Source organism: Podarcis cretensis (assembly GCF_951804945.1).
Source record: "Podarcis cretensis genome assembly, chromosome: 4".
Taxonomy (NCBI): Eukaryota; Metazoa; Chordata; class Lepidosauria; order Squamata; family Lacertidae; genus Podarcis; species Podarcis cretensis.
This window is the reverse complement of record NC_137173.1, coordinates 76,329,230-76,346,991: the sequence shown is the minus strand read 5'-3', so window position 1 is coordinate 76,346,991 and position 17,762 is coordinate 76,329,230. Positions and strand designations below refer to the sequence as shown.

At 41.3% G+C, this 17,762-nt stretch overlaps 2 protein-coding genes across 8 annotated transcripts in view; one reads left to right on the top strand and one right to left on the bottom strand.

Annotated features, from left to right (window-relative positions):
* The window catches only part of AFF3 (ALF transcription elongation factor 3), a 242,227-nt gene that overhangs the window by 179,986 nt on the left and 44,479 nt on the right, over positions 1-17,762 (top strand). For 6 of the 7 annotated variants that reach the window (XM_079972474.1, XM_079972472.1, XM_079972470.1 and 3 more), the window contains one exon: positions 5,749-5,789. In XM_079972474.1, coding sequence (XP_079828600.1) covers positions 5,749-5,789 — 41 coding nt within the window. The remainder of the gene's footprint in view (positions 1-5,748; positions 5,790-17,762) is intronic. The other variant, XM_079972471.1, reaches the window with a different exon arrangement.
* Positions 2,790-8,784, bottom strand: LOC307214303 (uncharacterized protein). The gene is made up of 4 exons (XM_079973136.1): positions 8,729-8,784; positions 4,052-4,293; positions 3,505-3,632; positions 2,790-3,236 (listed from the first exon to the last, which is right to left on the bottom strand). The coding sequence occupies exons 1-4, from the start codon at positions 8,743-8,745 to the stop codon at positions 3,210-3,212; spliced, it is 414 nt and encodes a 137-aa protein (XP_079829262.1). The 5' UTR covers positions 8,746-8,784; the 3' UTR covers positions 2,790-3,209.

The window sequence follows — 17,762 nt, the reverse complement described above, 5'->3', positions numbered from 1 at the left end:
TCTCCTCCCATTTATCATTTTTCCATTCAGGGCCATCTTTTCTTAAACTTACTCCCCCCCCCCTTTTTTTTTAAATGCCTAGCTTTTGAAACACTTGTCTTCCACATTCACTGACTAAGCAGAGGCTGTTTCATTCTGCCCTTGCTTTTATTGTATGTCAATCGTTTATATCATAGGCCACTTTGTAAGCCAGATTCTGTAATATGGAACGTACTGGAGAAATGCTCATTAAGTCCATTACCATAGTTGTGGCCAGGTTACAGCAGTAGTGTAGCCTGTTTACTACCCAGCAAGTACAAGAAATAGGTTACATTGATTGTTCTTCCCAACTATGAATTATCCCAGCCTATAATTAGGGTCCAGTCCATTTTCTCCTCTACATCAATAACTGGTGGACACCTCTCCCATCACATAGTTCTTCTTTATTGTTAAAAAGGAGTTAGTAAAGTTGTTAAATTGTAAAGGTAAAGGTAAAGGTACCCCTGCCCGTACGGGTTATGTTAAATTGTAACATAGGTTTAAATGCCTGCAGATTCAAAGCTTAATGCAGCACATAGTATCTGGCCTCAGTATTAGCATTTTTTCAAATTTCTCTGACCATTGTAAGGCACAGGTCATCTCTTCCTCAGCTTCCTTTCAGCTTCTTCCATGCATTGCTGTACTCTAATTACATTGAAGTTGCTCACTTTTCACTCCCAATTACAATGGAGGCATTCAGTTTCCCCTTTGATTTCCTTTCACCAACAGATTGCAACTCACGGCAGTTTGTTTTACCGTCACTGAAACCTAAATATTTGCTGATTATTTCCCCAACTTCTGATTTGTTGCAATAAAAGCTGGAGATAGAAGATGCAATCTGAAGAGAATGAGAACCACAAAATTATTACTGCTGTTAGAATACTTGTGTTGTCTCATGGACTTGAAGTACAGCTGGAACTTTTCCAGAGTGATTAATAGGCTGAGGGGAAATCAATCGACCTAGCGCTGAATGAATCTATATCCACTAATGGAGGGCTGGGGGAAGAGATGGACAAAATCTTGTATCTTACAATTTATGGCAACTGAGGTATCGAAGCTGAGCAATTCACCTGAAATTCTTCGCTCTGTATTCCCGACCATCAATGGTCCCCCCCTCCCCCTCTCCTGCTTCTATCACAGCAGTATTGTTAAAATCCACTTGAGCAGAATCTCAACCCTTCTTTGTGTACAGTAGCAAGTTTCCTGAAATAACTGTATTGATTTCAAATAAAGATAAGGAGCTATAAACACAGCTTCAAGGGAACAGTTTTAGGTCAAATACCTGGGCTCAACATTCCTTATTTGCAACACACACACACACACACACACGGTGTTCCCTGAATTTCTGGTTCTTATCTGTGAGCATTGTTGCTTATGTAGCTAAAAAAGCATCACCTGCCACAACAGGGGAGACAGGAGAAGACCCCAAGGTTTGCAAGAGTGCAAAAAGCCCGGGGGTGGGTGGATAGGAACTAAGCCAGAATGATAAACCAATGGGGACTTAATGTGCTTAGTGGCCCTGGAATGCTGTGCTGACTGACTCTGCGGGTGGCGGAAACAGAAAACCAGGTGCAAAGGGAAATGGGGTGGAATATAATGAAGGAGCAAATGGCAGACTAAATGAAACAGTCAAACAGGAGTACGCCATGTTGTTGCAGATCCCGTTTGCTAGAATATACAGTGGTATCTCGGGTTAGGTACTTAATTCGTTCCGGAGGTCCGTTCTTAACCTGAAACTGTTCTTAACCTGAAGCACTACTTTAGCTAATGGGGCCTCCTGCTGCTGCCGCGCCGCCGGAGCACGATTTCTGTTCTCATCCTGAAGCAAAGTTCTTAACCTGAGGTACTATTTCTGGGTTAGCGGAGTCTGTAACCTGAAGCGTATGTAACCTGAGGTACCACTGTAATGTGTGCAAGGGTGCCATTGCTGTTCTGGTTTTTGGACAACCCAGTGTTGCCCTTTGTTTTTAATAGTCACGAAGGAGATATAGATTGTGCTGTGGTAGCTACAGCAGCAACGAATACTTAGCAAATTGGAACTTGGGCAGTGACCTCATACATCCAGCTCAGTAGTGTCTGTATGCTGACTAGTGGCAGCTTTCTGGGGTTCCAGCCCTCCCCAGAAATGCTGGGACCTTCTCTATGCAAACCTGGTGCTCTACCACTGAGCTATAGCCCTTCCACAAACCCAGTCTGACTCTGTCTCCAGAGAAACAGGAGAGCATCCCCACCCCCCTGTTTTTTAAGAGAAACGCCACCATGGTATTTTGTACCCTGTAGAAAAAATATATTTCCCAGCTTGTTTCCACATACTTTTCCTGCAGATATTGGGGAACCTAAAGATTGGCGGTCAAATACAGCCCACCTGGTACCTCTATCTGTCCGTGAACACTGAGCAGACCATGCTTTCTCTGCAAGCCACACTCCTCATTAACCCTTCTCTGGGACCCCTCTAGTGGTTTTATCTGTCTGGAGTCTATCATTGAAGTAGATGGAGGATGGAGAGTCATGTGTGTCTTGTCACACCCACCAGAAATATTCAGGTCCTGGAAGGCTGTGCATGAGGGAATGTGGCTTTCAGGCTGAAAAATGTTTGCTGTAGGTCTTTGATTTTTTTAAAAAAAAATAGTTGTCCACTGGCAAATTGTCAAAACAGAAATAGTCAATATGAAATTTCTAGAAGTGGCATTAACACCGTTTAAATAAATAAAACATCAACGCACAGCAAGAAGTTGACAAATAAACTAATATTGTCTGACAAGGGTGATTATGGTAAAACAGATGTTTATGTAACATTTAGAGGGGCCAAAATATTTTCAGAAGCTGCTAATTAACTGGCACAGAGGAGGGGAGTGCATCAGTTATACTTTAATAAGCAATCAGCTTGTAACTTAAAAATGAATCTACACTGAGCATAATTTTCAGGGATTAGGTGACTCACTTGTCACATCTGAGCCCCACAGCCGACAGAGCAGCTCAGGCATCGAAGGGGAAAGAGTTGTGCTGGTGGCAGAACCCTGTGCACCACAACACACTTTCTGCAGGGATGTTTTCTTACACTTCTGTTTTTTGGTTTAAAATGTATTTTTAATGCACGCAGCAAGTACATATTACAAATGATAGTAACTCATAGTACACACACTACCAAAGTGAAAAACTCGAGTCAACTTGAGTTCTGGAGTGTATGTTTTTCAGTGTTGCATCTTTGTACCAAAAACCTGTGCAAGTTAAAAAGAATTAGTATAGCAACATGTAAGAAAATGAGTTGGCAGGAGATTACTTTTCTACGCAGCCTAATTTTTATTTGATAATCGTCTTTGATAATTTTCTGTCAAATTAGTTGCGCTGCCATAGGCTCTGTGCAAAAGTTCCTTAATATAGTCTTGCTCAGTAACACTAGGCTTTGTTGTATTTGGGTGGAGTCAGGAGTTATCTGTGGCTGTTCTGCTCTTGTTTTGGAGCGATAATATATTATTGTCTATCTACCTTCCTGAATGGTATGTCATCTGAGCTTTCCATGATCATGACATAGTCTGAAGCAATTTTTCCAAGTTCTTCACTTCTGGCATCTTGCCCATGTGAGAGATTCATCTGCTCTCTTCCTTGTGTGAGCTCTGGTTTTTTAAAAGGAGCACACAAGGCAGAGTTAGGGGCACGCTATTTTTACACCTTTCAACATATAGTTATATCACCTGTTGGTTATCATCATACATAGGTATGTGATAATCTTCCAGTTAATTTCAAAGATTACTCCAGGGTAATGGAATTTGAACCAGAACAAAAAACTTGTACCTGACACAAGCTTTTAGAGATTCAAACAGACATTCTGAGAGTAGATAATTTCTTAATTTCCCTATCAGATCTTTGGGGGGGGGGGGCATATTTACTAGCGTCATAGAATTATTTGTTACTTATGAGCAAATAAATACAAAGAAGAAGAGGAGATGTGGCAGATCTGCTTATCAAATTTGGGGAAACTGTTCTATTTGGACCCATTTCAGGTCTGTAGTTAAATGGTCCTGAAAAGACCTACCAATATCAGCTTGTTGTTGATGATGATGCTGATATAAGAGGCAGATGCACCTCCCCAGGAAGGGCATTCCACAAACTGGGAACCACCACTGAGAAGACCATGTTATGCCCCAACTGGACAACAGCCGGCGGTGGCACCAGTTTGAAAAATCCTGAAATAAAGTGTTAGAATTAATGAAATAATTGCAGGGTGGGTCATGCAGCATGTCACTCACGGCAAGCAGGAAAGATGAAGAAGTCCCACTGAAAAACAAAGAACCATTACTTTCGATTGTAACCAGGATTTCTCTCTACAAAGATAAGGTTTCTGACTTGCTAAAGTCCCCTCACATGGAGATAGTGGGACATGCAAGGTAGAATTATGAATTAACAATATGCAGAACCATCGTTTCGTGCTGTGAATGAAATTGTACCTAAGTAGACCATCAACAAAGTCTTGCACCAGAGAGACCCATATTCAAACTTCTTCTCAGCCTTAAAACTCAGCTTGGTCAGGATAAAATGGGAGGGGGATAACCATATGTGCCACCTCGTGCTTCTTGAATGTAATAAAATGTAGTCCAGTAAGCACACAAGTTATGTGGGGGCTACATTCCATGGATCGCACCTAAAACAAAAAACGTGTATAGTCAAAACACTTTGGGTGCAATGGCAGGTGGGATTGCCAAAGTCTTTTTTCCCCTGGATGCCCACCCCCTTGCCATTCTCCCCACCCATAAATAAAAAACTAAATTGCCAAGCATGTAAAACTGAATGCACACAAGCTTACTGTACATAAATATAGCAAGGGGCTACTCTATTTATAAAGATGTTACACAACTTTGGGTGTAAAGTAATAACCAATGATTTAATGGTACAGTTGTTTGTACGAACTCTTTATTCCAAAGAGTGTTGGCAGAAATCCAGAATGTATGAGATTAAAGCCAAGGCCAAGATTGTAGCCAAGACGATCGTAATATTAGGTATATTCAGTTAGTCACTGAAAACGAAGCCATCCATGTCAGTACTTTCCATGAGACTCATGTCAGCAAATGGACAATAACGGAATTGGAAGTTAGTTTGCTGATAAAAATGGAGCGTCCTGTTAAATTCGTAAGGCTATGATTTTTTCCCCTCCACAATTTAACGTACTAGCAAGATCTGGATTTCCCCCACCAACACCACCTTCAGCAGGCAATGACTGAGAGGTAAAGCATCAATGGAACATTCATCTGCTTTTGCAGCACAGTCAGAACTTGCCAACTGTGTATCACAACGATGTCTTAGAAAGCCTGCAGCAGTTCTTGCATAGTTTGCTAAATGTACAATTCTGTAACTAACAACAGATGATTCCAGAGTCCCAAATATGTGCTGTCTGTTTTGCAGAAGAATGGAAGGGGACTAATGGTAAATGAGATGGTGGGAAGGAAGGGAATTATTTCCTGCAAGGTTTTTGGTTTTTTTTAAAGTCATTTGAATAGAATCGTATGGATGGAAAGATCTGTGCTTTAACCATTTTGGGGGCTTTATAGCATACTTAACGAAGTGTGTATTACATCTTGTAGATCAGAAATATCCATATTACTGCTACTTGTTAATACTTTAAAATTTGGACACGTGATAGGAATGTGTGTGACATGTGCTTTTTTTTAAAGTGTTGATTGAGCTCCTGTTTTAAAAGTCAGAGTATAAAATAAACATCTCTGCCCTTCCTTCCAGCAGGCAGCACAGAGATCTGCTCTCCGGGTTCTATCCGACAGGTACATTTTGTCATTTTTATGAACTATAAATTGCTTTATGAAACGCTGAGCCCTATTTATTGTGGAATATAACTCATAATCAGATTTTGTCCCCAAAGTATCTCTGAACTGGGATGCTAAACATTTTTGCGTGCTTGGATTTGTCATGCATGCGTGGAGTTTATTGCTGCTGGGGGAAAAATCATAGTCTTACTGTATTTCATATGGAGTATGCAGAATCCCTTGTTGTGGCATGAAATGAGAGATATGAAACTGCATGAATGATGCAGTAAATTCTGAGCTTTAACATTTTTTAAGACGTATCTAGGCTCATTTCTCAGCGATAAGTACACCATTTATTTCAAGATGTTCTCCTTTTCCGTTTTCCTTTTTTTCCCCATTCCCTTTTCCTGGGGATTTTTTTCTAGATTTGATGCCCTTATAAAACAATGTCTATTATTCACATTGGTCTGAGGTTTTTCTTCTCTCTCTCTCTCTCTCTTTAATTTATTGGCAGTTCTTCACACTTGCATAGACAATAATACTTACGTTAACTAATTACTCAGACTTTACTTGTGCAAAACATCTACTGAAATATATGAAATGTTCTGTCATTTTCCTGAGCAGGGAAGGTATACAGGAATGAGGTTATAAGCCACGCAGTGTAGCTTTACCTTAAAGAACTTTTAATGAAAATAGATTGCTTGGAAGTGCAAAGGCTGCCTTTTAACACAGTCTTGATTTTATGTAAGTTTTAGGGGAAAAGGAATGTTGTTTTTGGAAGGTACATTTTACAGCACCTCTTTTTAAAAACAAAACAAAAACAGCCTACTAGATTTATATTTACCCACAAATGAGATACTGTGTCATGCAGGCTGACACAAAGCAAATTCTTCCATGCCTTCTTGGCAGGCATCTCAGCCCTTCTGGCCCAGACTCCCCCGCCTCCCTGAGAATAAGCAGTAATTGACTTTGTAAGGCAGCTCAGTCAACTGCTTCTCCAGAGCAGAACCTGCCACTTAGGATGAATTATACGTTGTGCATGGGTGAATAACATTTCTTTATGGTCTGAGGCTGAGACCATCAAAACTATCCCACCTCCACTGACAAGCCCTGTTCTGTTTAAAGTGTGTGTGTGTATGTGTGTGAGAGAGTGTGTGTTGAAACAGCAGGAAAAATAACTTGTCTTTGCAAACTTATCAAAAGATTGAATGCTTTAAGCTGTGTTAGCCAATCTTGCAAACGGAAAAGGGTGCTGGGAGACAAAGGAACACAAACATTTGTGATAAATATATGTGATGTAGAACAGGAAGAAAAGACGCAATCATACCTGAATGTATGGAACGCAAGTTTCATTTGCTCCCCGGTTTTGTATATTCTCCAATAGAATCAGAAGCACAGAATTATCTAAAAGTCCTTCATTCACCACCATCTGCTGCTGCGTGGGGACACCAGAAGGATCTGTAGAATGGTATCACCAATAAACACAATCCAGATAAGAGGTTTTTCATGGGAGTAGCGCAATTGATCTAGGAGGAAGTGGGGTGCCTGTTCTTAACACACTCTAAAGCAGAGTTGAGGGACCTCAGATCTGGAGGCTAAAGGCAGCCCTCTTGGTATCTCTGCCTTGAGCCTTTCTCCAGGCCATGCCCTGTCCTTAGCCACATCCTCTCTTCCCAAGCCACACCCCTCAATCACCCTTATTTTGCATCTCTTTGAGTAGTTCCTCCTGGAATGCGTCCTTAGATTCAGATAATGCCGCTTGCTGGATGGATGGTTGTGTGAACATAGAAACCAGGAAACATTTACATTGGTTCCACCACCCATGTTTGCCTCTGGTCACACCCAACAGTGGGTCAGTGCCCAGAAGGAAATGAGGCCCCTGGGCTGAAAATTTCCCCCACTACTGCTCCATGAAATCAGTTGCCAAGACTAAAGGTCCCTGCCTCCCCACAGCTGTCTATGTCTCCTCCTCTCCAGGGCTTTCCCCAAGCAACTGGAGACTGCGCCTGCATGCAGCCAATCTCTCCTCTGCCCTTTTCATGCCTTTCCTGGTTCTGGGAGACAAGGGGGAGGGGATCTTGCAGCAACAGGGGAGGAGACACCTGTTATTCTTCACTAGCCTCTTTACCTCCCTCCTCCCACTCAGCAGCTTCAGCTTCTCTGCCACAGACTGTCCCAGCTCACTAAGCCCTTTTGCCCCTTCAGCTTCCGACACCTCCTCATCCACACATTAGGCATAGCATGGACGTCTGAAAGTGGAAAGCCTGCATATCTAGATCTCCAGGGCCTAGAATCCTGTACAATCTGCATGTGTTGGCTTTCTCCCTAAATAGTTCCTTGTGTGGATGGTGGGGCTGGGGGGAGCTGTGTTTTGTCAGTGATGGGGCTAGCAGCACAGCCCTGCTGCCCTTTTAATTGTGTGGACCCCTTTTGCATGTGTCATGCATGAAGAAGGCTTGCATTTTTAAAGATTCAACAGGAGCTCAGAGCACCAGTGCTTTGAATTGTTTACTACTGTGGGCTCTTACAAGTTTGCTGTCATATGAAGATTTAATTATTATGCACTCTCATCTTTTGCCTGTTTATTTCCCTTGGTTCAGGGAAACCCATGTAGGCAGTCCAGAACTCATATATGTGAACCAGAGGAGGCTGTTGGCACCCAGGAATGACCTCTCAGTATTTTTGTGAGACGACAGACATAGCATCTCCTGGAGTGTAAAATATGCAAAGTACCATGGGGAGGAAGAGGATAGATGTGTGTGGAATATGAATTGCCTCAGCATATGATTAACCTCACTGGCTATGTAGTAAATAGAAGATAACTGTGATCAAAAATGAATTTGTGCAATTTATCAAGCTGAGCAACTGTGCATTTTGCAGTGAGGCAGGAAGTCAATTCCAAAATCTAGGGCAAATAGAGCAATAGGAAATTGCAGGGACTAAGAAGTTAATCATACCTTTTGACTGCTTTCATCGTTTTTGAAAGACAGAGTCAGTAGAGTCTTCACAGGAATGCTTCGCAGCAACTGATCAGAAAATAATTCTTTCAGCGAGTCCTTAAATACCATTTGTGATCACTCAGAACTCAATACACTTTCTCACAAAACAAACGTTCGGTGAGTAGAATCTAGAAGCCCTAAATTACTATTTGATGAAATAAATTGTATATAGAACAATATTAGAAAGATCATCTTAGAAACCACTGTATGCCTTTGACCCTTTGAAATTTGAAGTTCCTCATACTCTATAAATAACAAAAGGATATAAAAATTAATACCCTGATACTATAGTAAAGGTAAAGGGACCCCTGACCATTAGGTCCAGTCGTGACTGACTCTGGGGTTGCCGCGCTCATCTCGCTTTATTGGCCGAGGGAGCCAGTGTACAGCTTCCGAGTCATGTGGCCAGCATGACTAAGCTGCTTCTAGCAAACCAGAGCAGCGCACGGAAATGCCGTTTACCTTACCGCCAGAGTGGTACCTATTTATCTACTTGCACTTTGAGGTGCTTTTGAACTGCTAGGTTGGCAGGAGCAGGGACTGAGCAACAGGAGCTCACCCCATTGCAGGGATTCGAACTGTCGACCTTCTGATTGGCAAGTCCTAGGCTCTGTGGTTTAACCCATAGCGCCACCCATGTCCCTCCCTGATACTATACATTTAAGCTAATGTGCATTCATGTTACATCAGAGCAGTAACATGTTCTGTAGTGTGCTGTGGTGGTTGTTGTTGGTACCTTAAGTGTAAGCCTTTAACCTAGCGCAGCAAGTATTGGAAACAAGCTGTAAACGCATTGTCAAACAGTTGCTGTGAATGCCTGACTCATGTGCAGGGGAAACCATCTGGTTTGTTAATGAAGAAAAATATTTCTGTTTTATAGTTTGTTTTTGACACTTGAATATTGCATTGCCTTTGGGCGGTGAGAATGCAATAAGACACAAATTATTTTCAACTTTTGTAATGGCTCCAAGTCGCTGTAACTCCATCTGTTGATGAGGGCAGCTCTTCCATTAGACTGGAGAAACTATCACCACAAGGAACAAAGAACAAAGATGGAAGAGGAGGGATATATTACAAATTGTGCATTACATGCTGTTGCCGTTCAGATCTGAACCAGCTTGTGTCCTGCAGAAAGTGGCGTCATATGCTGACTCTGATGTCGCCAATGTTATGTGAATTCTGACAGCCTTTGATAGAGTTCTTCATCAAGTGATTGCATTAGTTCTTCACACATTCATGTCTCCAGCATCATGTCAGCTGGATCTGAATCCCTGGATAAGCTCCATTTCACTTCAGAACTGAGAAAATTTGGAACTATTCCAGTGTTAAAATTAACATGTGGAAAGTGGGTCCTACAGATTTGTAGCCCTGCATCTTTTTGGAATGGCACCACTAAAATTAGAACTTTGTGAATGAGGCATACACTTGTGATGGGGTAACTAATATGATTTTTAAAATAAAATAAAATAAAACAAGGAAGTGCCTTTAAGGCTGCAAGGAGCAGATTCCTTTCAGTATAAAGGAACCAGGGCTTTTTTAAAGCCAGAACTCTTCAGAACTCAGGTAGGCGCCATTACCATTCTAAGAGAACGAGGGAGGTGTTCATGGTGAATTCCGGCACCTCTTTTTCTAGAAAAATAGCACTGAGAGGGGCTATACTTTGAGATGGATGTTTAACTATATTTTCAATTGGTGTCTGTTTTGTGTATAATCATTTGAAAGTCTGTCCCATCTTTTTCATCGTTAGTCTGCATGTTTTTTAAAAAATAAACACATTATTTTTTAAACTTGCATTTTACCCAAAAATACAAATTTCATACACATTTTGATACTTTTTTTGAGCCAACAACTGTATTACAAAATCATGTACATTTTGTCCCAAAATACACAGGTTACATGAATTTTAATATTTGCACATCGTTTTTGAGCCAAGAAATTGTGAAACCTGGGGGATAACAATTCCCGTCTGTCTGGGAAGTGTGAATGAGGCTGGTTTGCTTCAAAATGTGGACTGACTGAATCCTTTAAAAATAAATAAATAAATTATTAACCGGCCAATCAAATCAAATTAAATCACATCACATAAATACCGAATTACAAAGCCGAATTTTAAATTTTTGTTGTTGGGGGGACCCATATTTCAAGATCCGAAGGGGGATTCTGATCATCTTCTTGCTACTGCATTAATGTCTAAATCAATCCAAATCAGTCCAAACAGAGTTCATTATCCAGTCTTATCTTGCTGTTTCCACATCACATCTTGTTCATATATTTTCTCTTTTTTTCTTTATGATCTCTTCTGATAGTCTCCTTAAGCCGATAAACACCAATAATAATCCTGTGTGAATTTTTCCGTTCTTCCAATCCTCAAATCAAGATGGTTTCCATATATCATCGCCTTCATAGATAACATCGCTCTTTCCATCATTAATCTCGCAAAACTGTCACTCTTAAGTTCCCTCTGAGGAGTTTCACCCATAATATAAAAACAGCTCTATTTCTCTATTTCTCCTCCCAGACTCAAGTCCTCCGACAGAACTCCCCAATATGGCGACGGCATTTTTAACTGCGTCATTCCAAAGCTCTTATACATTCCACGCTCTTCTTAAAACATGCTTTGGTTCGAAAGTTTATCTCCACACAGCCTTAAATCCACAGCTTAAGTCCTTAAAACGACATTTCTGACTCGTGAGGGGAGGGGATTCTTGTTTAATCACATAAGGAAAGAAAGGAAAGTTTTTTCCCCCCTCCCCCATCAGTCATTTGCCATACCGTGTCTTGGCGTATCTTCTCATGATTTAATCTTGTCTTGTTTTATCAGACATCTCTTCTGTTAGCAGTCTTTACTCCCCCTCCTTCCTTGAAATATGTGCATTCCTTCATCCAAATTGTTTCTTTTGAAGTTCTTGCAGCTAGTGGCGCGGATCAGGGAGCACCGGAATCCCACAGGAGGGCTTTGTGCCTAGTGCCCCCATCCCCACAAATTCGGGGGTGGTATAGGGCACAACAGGCAAGGCAGTCCCCCCCACCATCCTGGGGGGGGTAGGGAGGCTAATTACTCCCATCATAGCCTCCAAATTACCTCGTGTGGGTCGGAGAGATGTTATTGTCAGCCATCTTCTGATACGCCCCCTAGTGGCCCCCCTGACTGAATCCTTTAACATCCTTAACTACAATCAGATATTAAACTAGGTTTCAATTGGGACAGAGCTAGTCCTGCCATTGCAGCAAGTCATCATTTATTTACTGTTCTTAGACCCCACCCTTCCTCCAACTGAATCCCAGAGCTGATAGCAACGGTCTTAAAACACGATACAAATATCATAAAGCAGTAATTGAGATTATCATCAAAACAGGAACAGCCTTTAAAACGCCAATGCAGTGAACGAAAGCCTGGCAAAATAAGTTCATTTTAAGTTTATGCCTGAGCATTAGCAGTGTGTGAGACAACCAGATTCAGAAAGGAGTTCCGTGGCTGGAGAGCCACCACCATAAAGTCTCTGCCTTATGCTGCCACTCTATGGGTTCACCCATTGATGGCACCACAAGCAGGGCACCTCCTTGCAAATCTTAAATCAAGGGCCAGATGATATCAGGGGAGGTGTTCCTTCAAGTGCTCATGTCCCAGGCCATATAGGACCTTGTACATCAGTTCTAGCACCTTTGAATTAGGCAGTACTATACAATCCCAACTTGCTGCCCCATGTAACCAGTCAGCAGTGCTCTGCACTAGGGCTGTCCCATGTAGAGAGGCAATCCATCTTAATGGGACTGCACCCTTTCAGGGGAAGTTAGATGCAGCACATCCAAACTTCACGGGGAGTGATCCATCCATGTTAATGGGGTAATAATACCCACCACCACCAGTTCACAACCCATCCACTTTGTTCTAACTTCAGAAGAAAGCATTCGCTCATGTTTGTGTTGGTAGACATTTTAAAAGTATTATTTTGAAATGTCCTGCAGCGACATGCAATAAATGTTTATCTTATTGAATTGTGCCCAGAAAACAATAGGAAGTCAAGTGCTGGAGCATTGTTGCAGTGTGTCCCCCCAAATAACTTATTCAGCCTCTTCAACTCAGCTATACCAATTTCTATATTATTTTATATGAAGGAAAAATCTCTATAGGCTCTAGAGCCTTCAGATATTGGGATTTTTCTTGCTGAGAAGCATTTCCCTTGTTCCACTGGGAAGTCCTTTTAGGGACATCTATATATGTTGGATTAAGTATGGGTCTGTCAATAGTCTTTACTAGATCACAATTGTTTTCCTGAAAGTTACGGCTAACCTGTTTGTTTTAAATGTGGCAATGCAAAATTACTCACATCAGACAGGATGTTTTGTGGTTGTATTTCTGGTGTTATTTAAACATTACCCATGCATTATTCAGCATGGTTTTCATTTTTCATGCTTTTGTGGAAAGAAACAATTGAACTTTGAAGAGGTTGGGTTTTACTGCGCGAATTACTTTGTTTCCTACACCAGAATGCTTTTCATCTCTGTGGAAGTATTTAATTTTCCTATTCATGCAAACATATGTGCACCAACATGGGATTCATAAATTATACTTCCTCCTCATTGACTGGTACAATAAGCCTTAATTTTTATATATATATAAATGAACAGATAGTCTGTCAAAATATTTATTGTAAACAGTCCTGGAGGATTGTTATCAGGAACGTCATCAAGAGATGCAAATTGAATCAGACACTTCCTGGTTGTCATTAACAAATATTTCCCTTTGCCAGGACAGGGTGTGATACGCAGTTGGGGGAGGAAGAATTAGTTCCCCCTCAAGAAGTGGGATGGCTCTTCTATATAGCTGCATAAAGGGTTATTTCTTGAATTGCCATGTAATCCTGCCCTTTATTTATTCTGCTTCCTACTCTTTTAAACGCACAATAGGGGGAGTAGGAGGAACTGTGATGTTTATTACAGCTGCCTTGATGGCGCTACCTTTTACAATCCCCATGGTGAATCTTATTTCCAAGGCTTCCTTTTCCACTTTCCTTCATTTCCAAATGTTTTGCTCCTTTGGCTGTTTTTCAGATTTTCTTAAGGTAAGTGCTTTCCTCTTCCACCACCTCCTCCTCCCCTTCCTCCACTCCTACCCTGATTCTCTCTCCAACATAATGCACTCGTAATCTGTTCCGCAGAATGCTTCTCATGCAACCTTGAAACCCTACGAACTCTTAGGTCTTACAGACACACACAAAAAGTCCAGCTTTAAACAAATAAACTAGCCTATTTCATGGCGTTTAGCTCTCTGGAACAAGTCAGCCTTCTATTGAAAGGTTAATGTGCCCTGCATGGCTAGCACACTCTGACCTATTCTTCCCCACACATATCTTTATAAGTGGCTCTGTGAATACGGAGCACAATGTAGCCAAAGTTGAGCACTATTTATTTTCATTTATTTCATTAAGCACATCAAGGGCAGACTTTGGTCATTCAAATTGCAGTGACACCCTGTGGGAAGCCAAAATTCGGCACCCCACCTCTCACCTTCTGTTCTGCTCAATTCACTACGTCATAGTTGCAATGCCCTGTTGCACCCCCCTCGGCTCAGCGCCCAGTGTGGCAAAACCAGCCACGCTGCCCTAAATCTGCCTCTGAGAACAGGTTTAATGGTGCAATCCTATGCATGTATAAAGTAAGTCGCATTAGCACTGCAGACTAAATCAATGGAACTTAATACAGTCATACCTTGGTTTTCGAACACCTTAGTTCCCGAACGTTTTGGCTCCCGAACGTTGCAAACCCGGAAGTGATTGTTCAGGTTTGTGAACTATTTTTGGAAGCCGGACATCTGACGGGGCTTCCACGGCTTCTGATTGGCTGCAGGAGCTTCCTGCACTTTGGTTTTCAAATGTTTTGGAAGTCGAACGGACTTCTGGAATGGATTCCGTTCGACTTCCAATGTACAACTGTAGTGCTCAGTTTTCCTTGAATCATGCCTTGGTATATATCTTACTACTTGCTTGAGCCAGCCATAGCATTATCTGGTTTTCCTCTACAGAGCTGAAAATTTATTCTGTTTCTTGATCTGCAAAATATCCTCCACCGGGTGGTTAGTGTATGTCCAGATTGTAAAATAGCTATACTGCTCAGTTTGCAATGCAGTGTCTGTGTAGTCTAGATAAGAGTAGGCAATTAGCCTTGCGTATCATTTCAGATTATTATTACAGATTTCCAGAAGCAGCTTCATATTCAAAGTAAAAATGTGTCACCATCACCTATAGATTGAAAAGACCTTTACCTGTAATGAGGAATAGGCAGATCAGTCTATTTCTGGTCAGTATCAGTTTTGTATGTGTTCACTTCTATCTTGTGTCCACATTTATCTGTTTAAAAAACAAACAAAAACTCCCTACAAAAAATTGTATTTAGGCACATTTTAATTTATATTTATATGCACATTTTAGCTCAATATGCATATGTCTAAATGTATTTTGTCCTAAAATACGTATTTTGTCATGGATTCTGGTATGTTTTTTGAGCCAATAACTATACCACAAATCCGAGGGATAATTACATTCTAATCCGTACTTTAGTTTGGAAGGTTTGGATCAAGTCAGTTCACATTGGAATTCACAGGAGCCAAATTTCTCAAGCATCCCTACTTGTAACCAGCCATCATGCATATACAGTGGTACCTCGGGTTAAGTACTTAATTTGTTCCGGAGGTCCGTTCTTAACCTGAAACTGTTCTTAACCTGAAGCACCACTTTAGCTAATGGGGCCTCCAGCTGCCGCCGCACCGCCAGAGCACGATTTCTGTTCTCATCCTGAAGCAAAGTTCTTAACTCGAGGTACTACTTCTGGGTTAGCTGAGTCTGTAACCTGAAGTGTCTGTAACCTGAAGTGTATGTAACCCGAGGTACCACTGTAATTCATACAGCTAATCAGAAAGACATCTAAGCCATAAAATTTAATGCACGTTGAAAGCCATAGTATCCAGCCATACTATCAACCCCAATTCCTAACTTCTACTTCATTAAATAAGGGGTGGAAGTGTCTGTGAATTTCAATGCCCCCGTTTCTCAATTTTCCAATCTTAGTTCCCCACGTTTGGCAGCAATTTGTGATTTAAAAAAAATAAAATAAAAACCCTCCCTCGTGAAAATTTATTGGCTTTTTAGAGTGAATTTCTCCTAATAAGCACTTTTTTTATATGCAGTGTTTACTAATGCACTCAAATAAAGTTTGCTCTGTTTAGATAAATTGGGCTGCTGGTCTGTTGAACTTGGCTTTCTGACTCAGGTGCTTCAACATCCAAGCAGCCCAACTGATTTGTGGGCCATCCAAGCCTGCACTCGCCTATTTCTATTTCTGACACCACCCCAATGGTTCCCAAACGGCTGTCAGACACCACTGTGGCAGGCCCCATTTCCTCCTGGCTCATCTAGATGACAAAGATAACAAGTTGCAGCATATCCATAGCTGTCAAGTGCCCCTTATTTGGCGGGACAGTCCCTTATACCAGCACCATGTCCTGCTGCTGTCCCTTATTGATGATGTCCCTTAAATAAGCTACTGAAGGTAATGGGGCCCTTTCTATGTCCAGCTGTGCTTTGTCAACAACAAATTGTTGCTGTTTTTTGTGTTGTATATAAGCTATATGGTAATTTATGGACCTAATAGGTATCTAAAGCCATTTGCACGCAACAAAATATGAATTTATCAAAGTAATTGCTGATCCCTTATTTTGGCTGCTGATCCCTTATTTTTGAGGCTGCTGATCCCTTATTTTCAAATCTGTAAGTTGACAGCTATGAGCATATCATTCCTGAACATGGGAATGTGCAGGCCTTGCCAAAATACCAGATTCTCTCTCTCTTTCTTTCTTTCTTTCTTTCTTTCTAGAATTGGCAAGCCTAGCCACAAAATGCTATGACTCTTAGGAGGAAAAAGAAGTAAATCTCCTTAGGAAAACGTAGCAGTCCTATCCAGAACTTTCTGTGTTGTGAAGTGACACGTTGTGATTTATGCCCTTGGAGGTTTCATGCTAAGGAAACGATATATTTCAATAATGTGAAACCTTCTCTTACCTGCTAGTGATGAGAATTCCTGCTCTGCTTCCTGTGCCTCATTTGACAAGGCCAAAGAGAGCTTTAAAAAGGGGGGGGGGACTTTTATAGCTGCCAGTGATCAATGGCATGGCAACATCCAGCATTAACAAATGCCAGTTGAAATTCTGCTCATCTCTAAATCATGGATTTACCGGTTCAATAAATATGCCATTTAAAGTCCCCCTTTTATAGTAATGATATTTCATTGTATTAATAATTCACAACAATTAATAGGATGGGTTGTGTAGTGACTTTTATGATGCAATTGCAATTAGAGGAATGCCCACCATAGTTCAGAATTATTTTAATTATTATGGATAATTAGTCAGCTTTAATTTTTGCATTTGTGGGCCTCTTATGGCTTCTCAAATTGCTCCTTTGCTATCACCTCTTGGTAAGTGTTCCTAACAGAGGGAGAATTAGACTAAGCAGGAGTAAGTAATGCATGTTCCTGTGTGAGAATGGCTCATCTTTAATTATCTGCAGTTGGAAGGCTTAGATTCTAATTCACGAGCAGCATCGCTAAGAATGGCTGCATGGGGTCATTAGTTTGTTATGAAATTTCATACCTGATTTCAGGGGGGTAAATTTTTGGTTCAATGTAGAAGTGAAGGTAGCGGATCTTGGGGTCTCAAAATTCAGCTGCACCCTCTGTGACGCCAAAATTTGGCCTCCCCTCCATTCTAAATACAGTGGTACCTCGGTTTTCAAACGTACAGTGGTACCTCAGGTTAAGTACTTAATTCGTTCCGGAGGTCCGTACTTAACCTGAAACTGTTCTTAACCTGAAGCAACACTTTAGCTAATGGGGCCTCCTGCTGCCGCTGCGCCGCCGGAGCACAATTTCTGTTCTCATTCTGAAGCAAAGTTCTTAACCTGAGGTAATATTTCTGGGTTAGCGGAGTCTGTAACCTGAA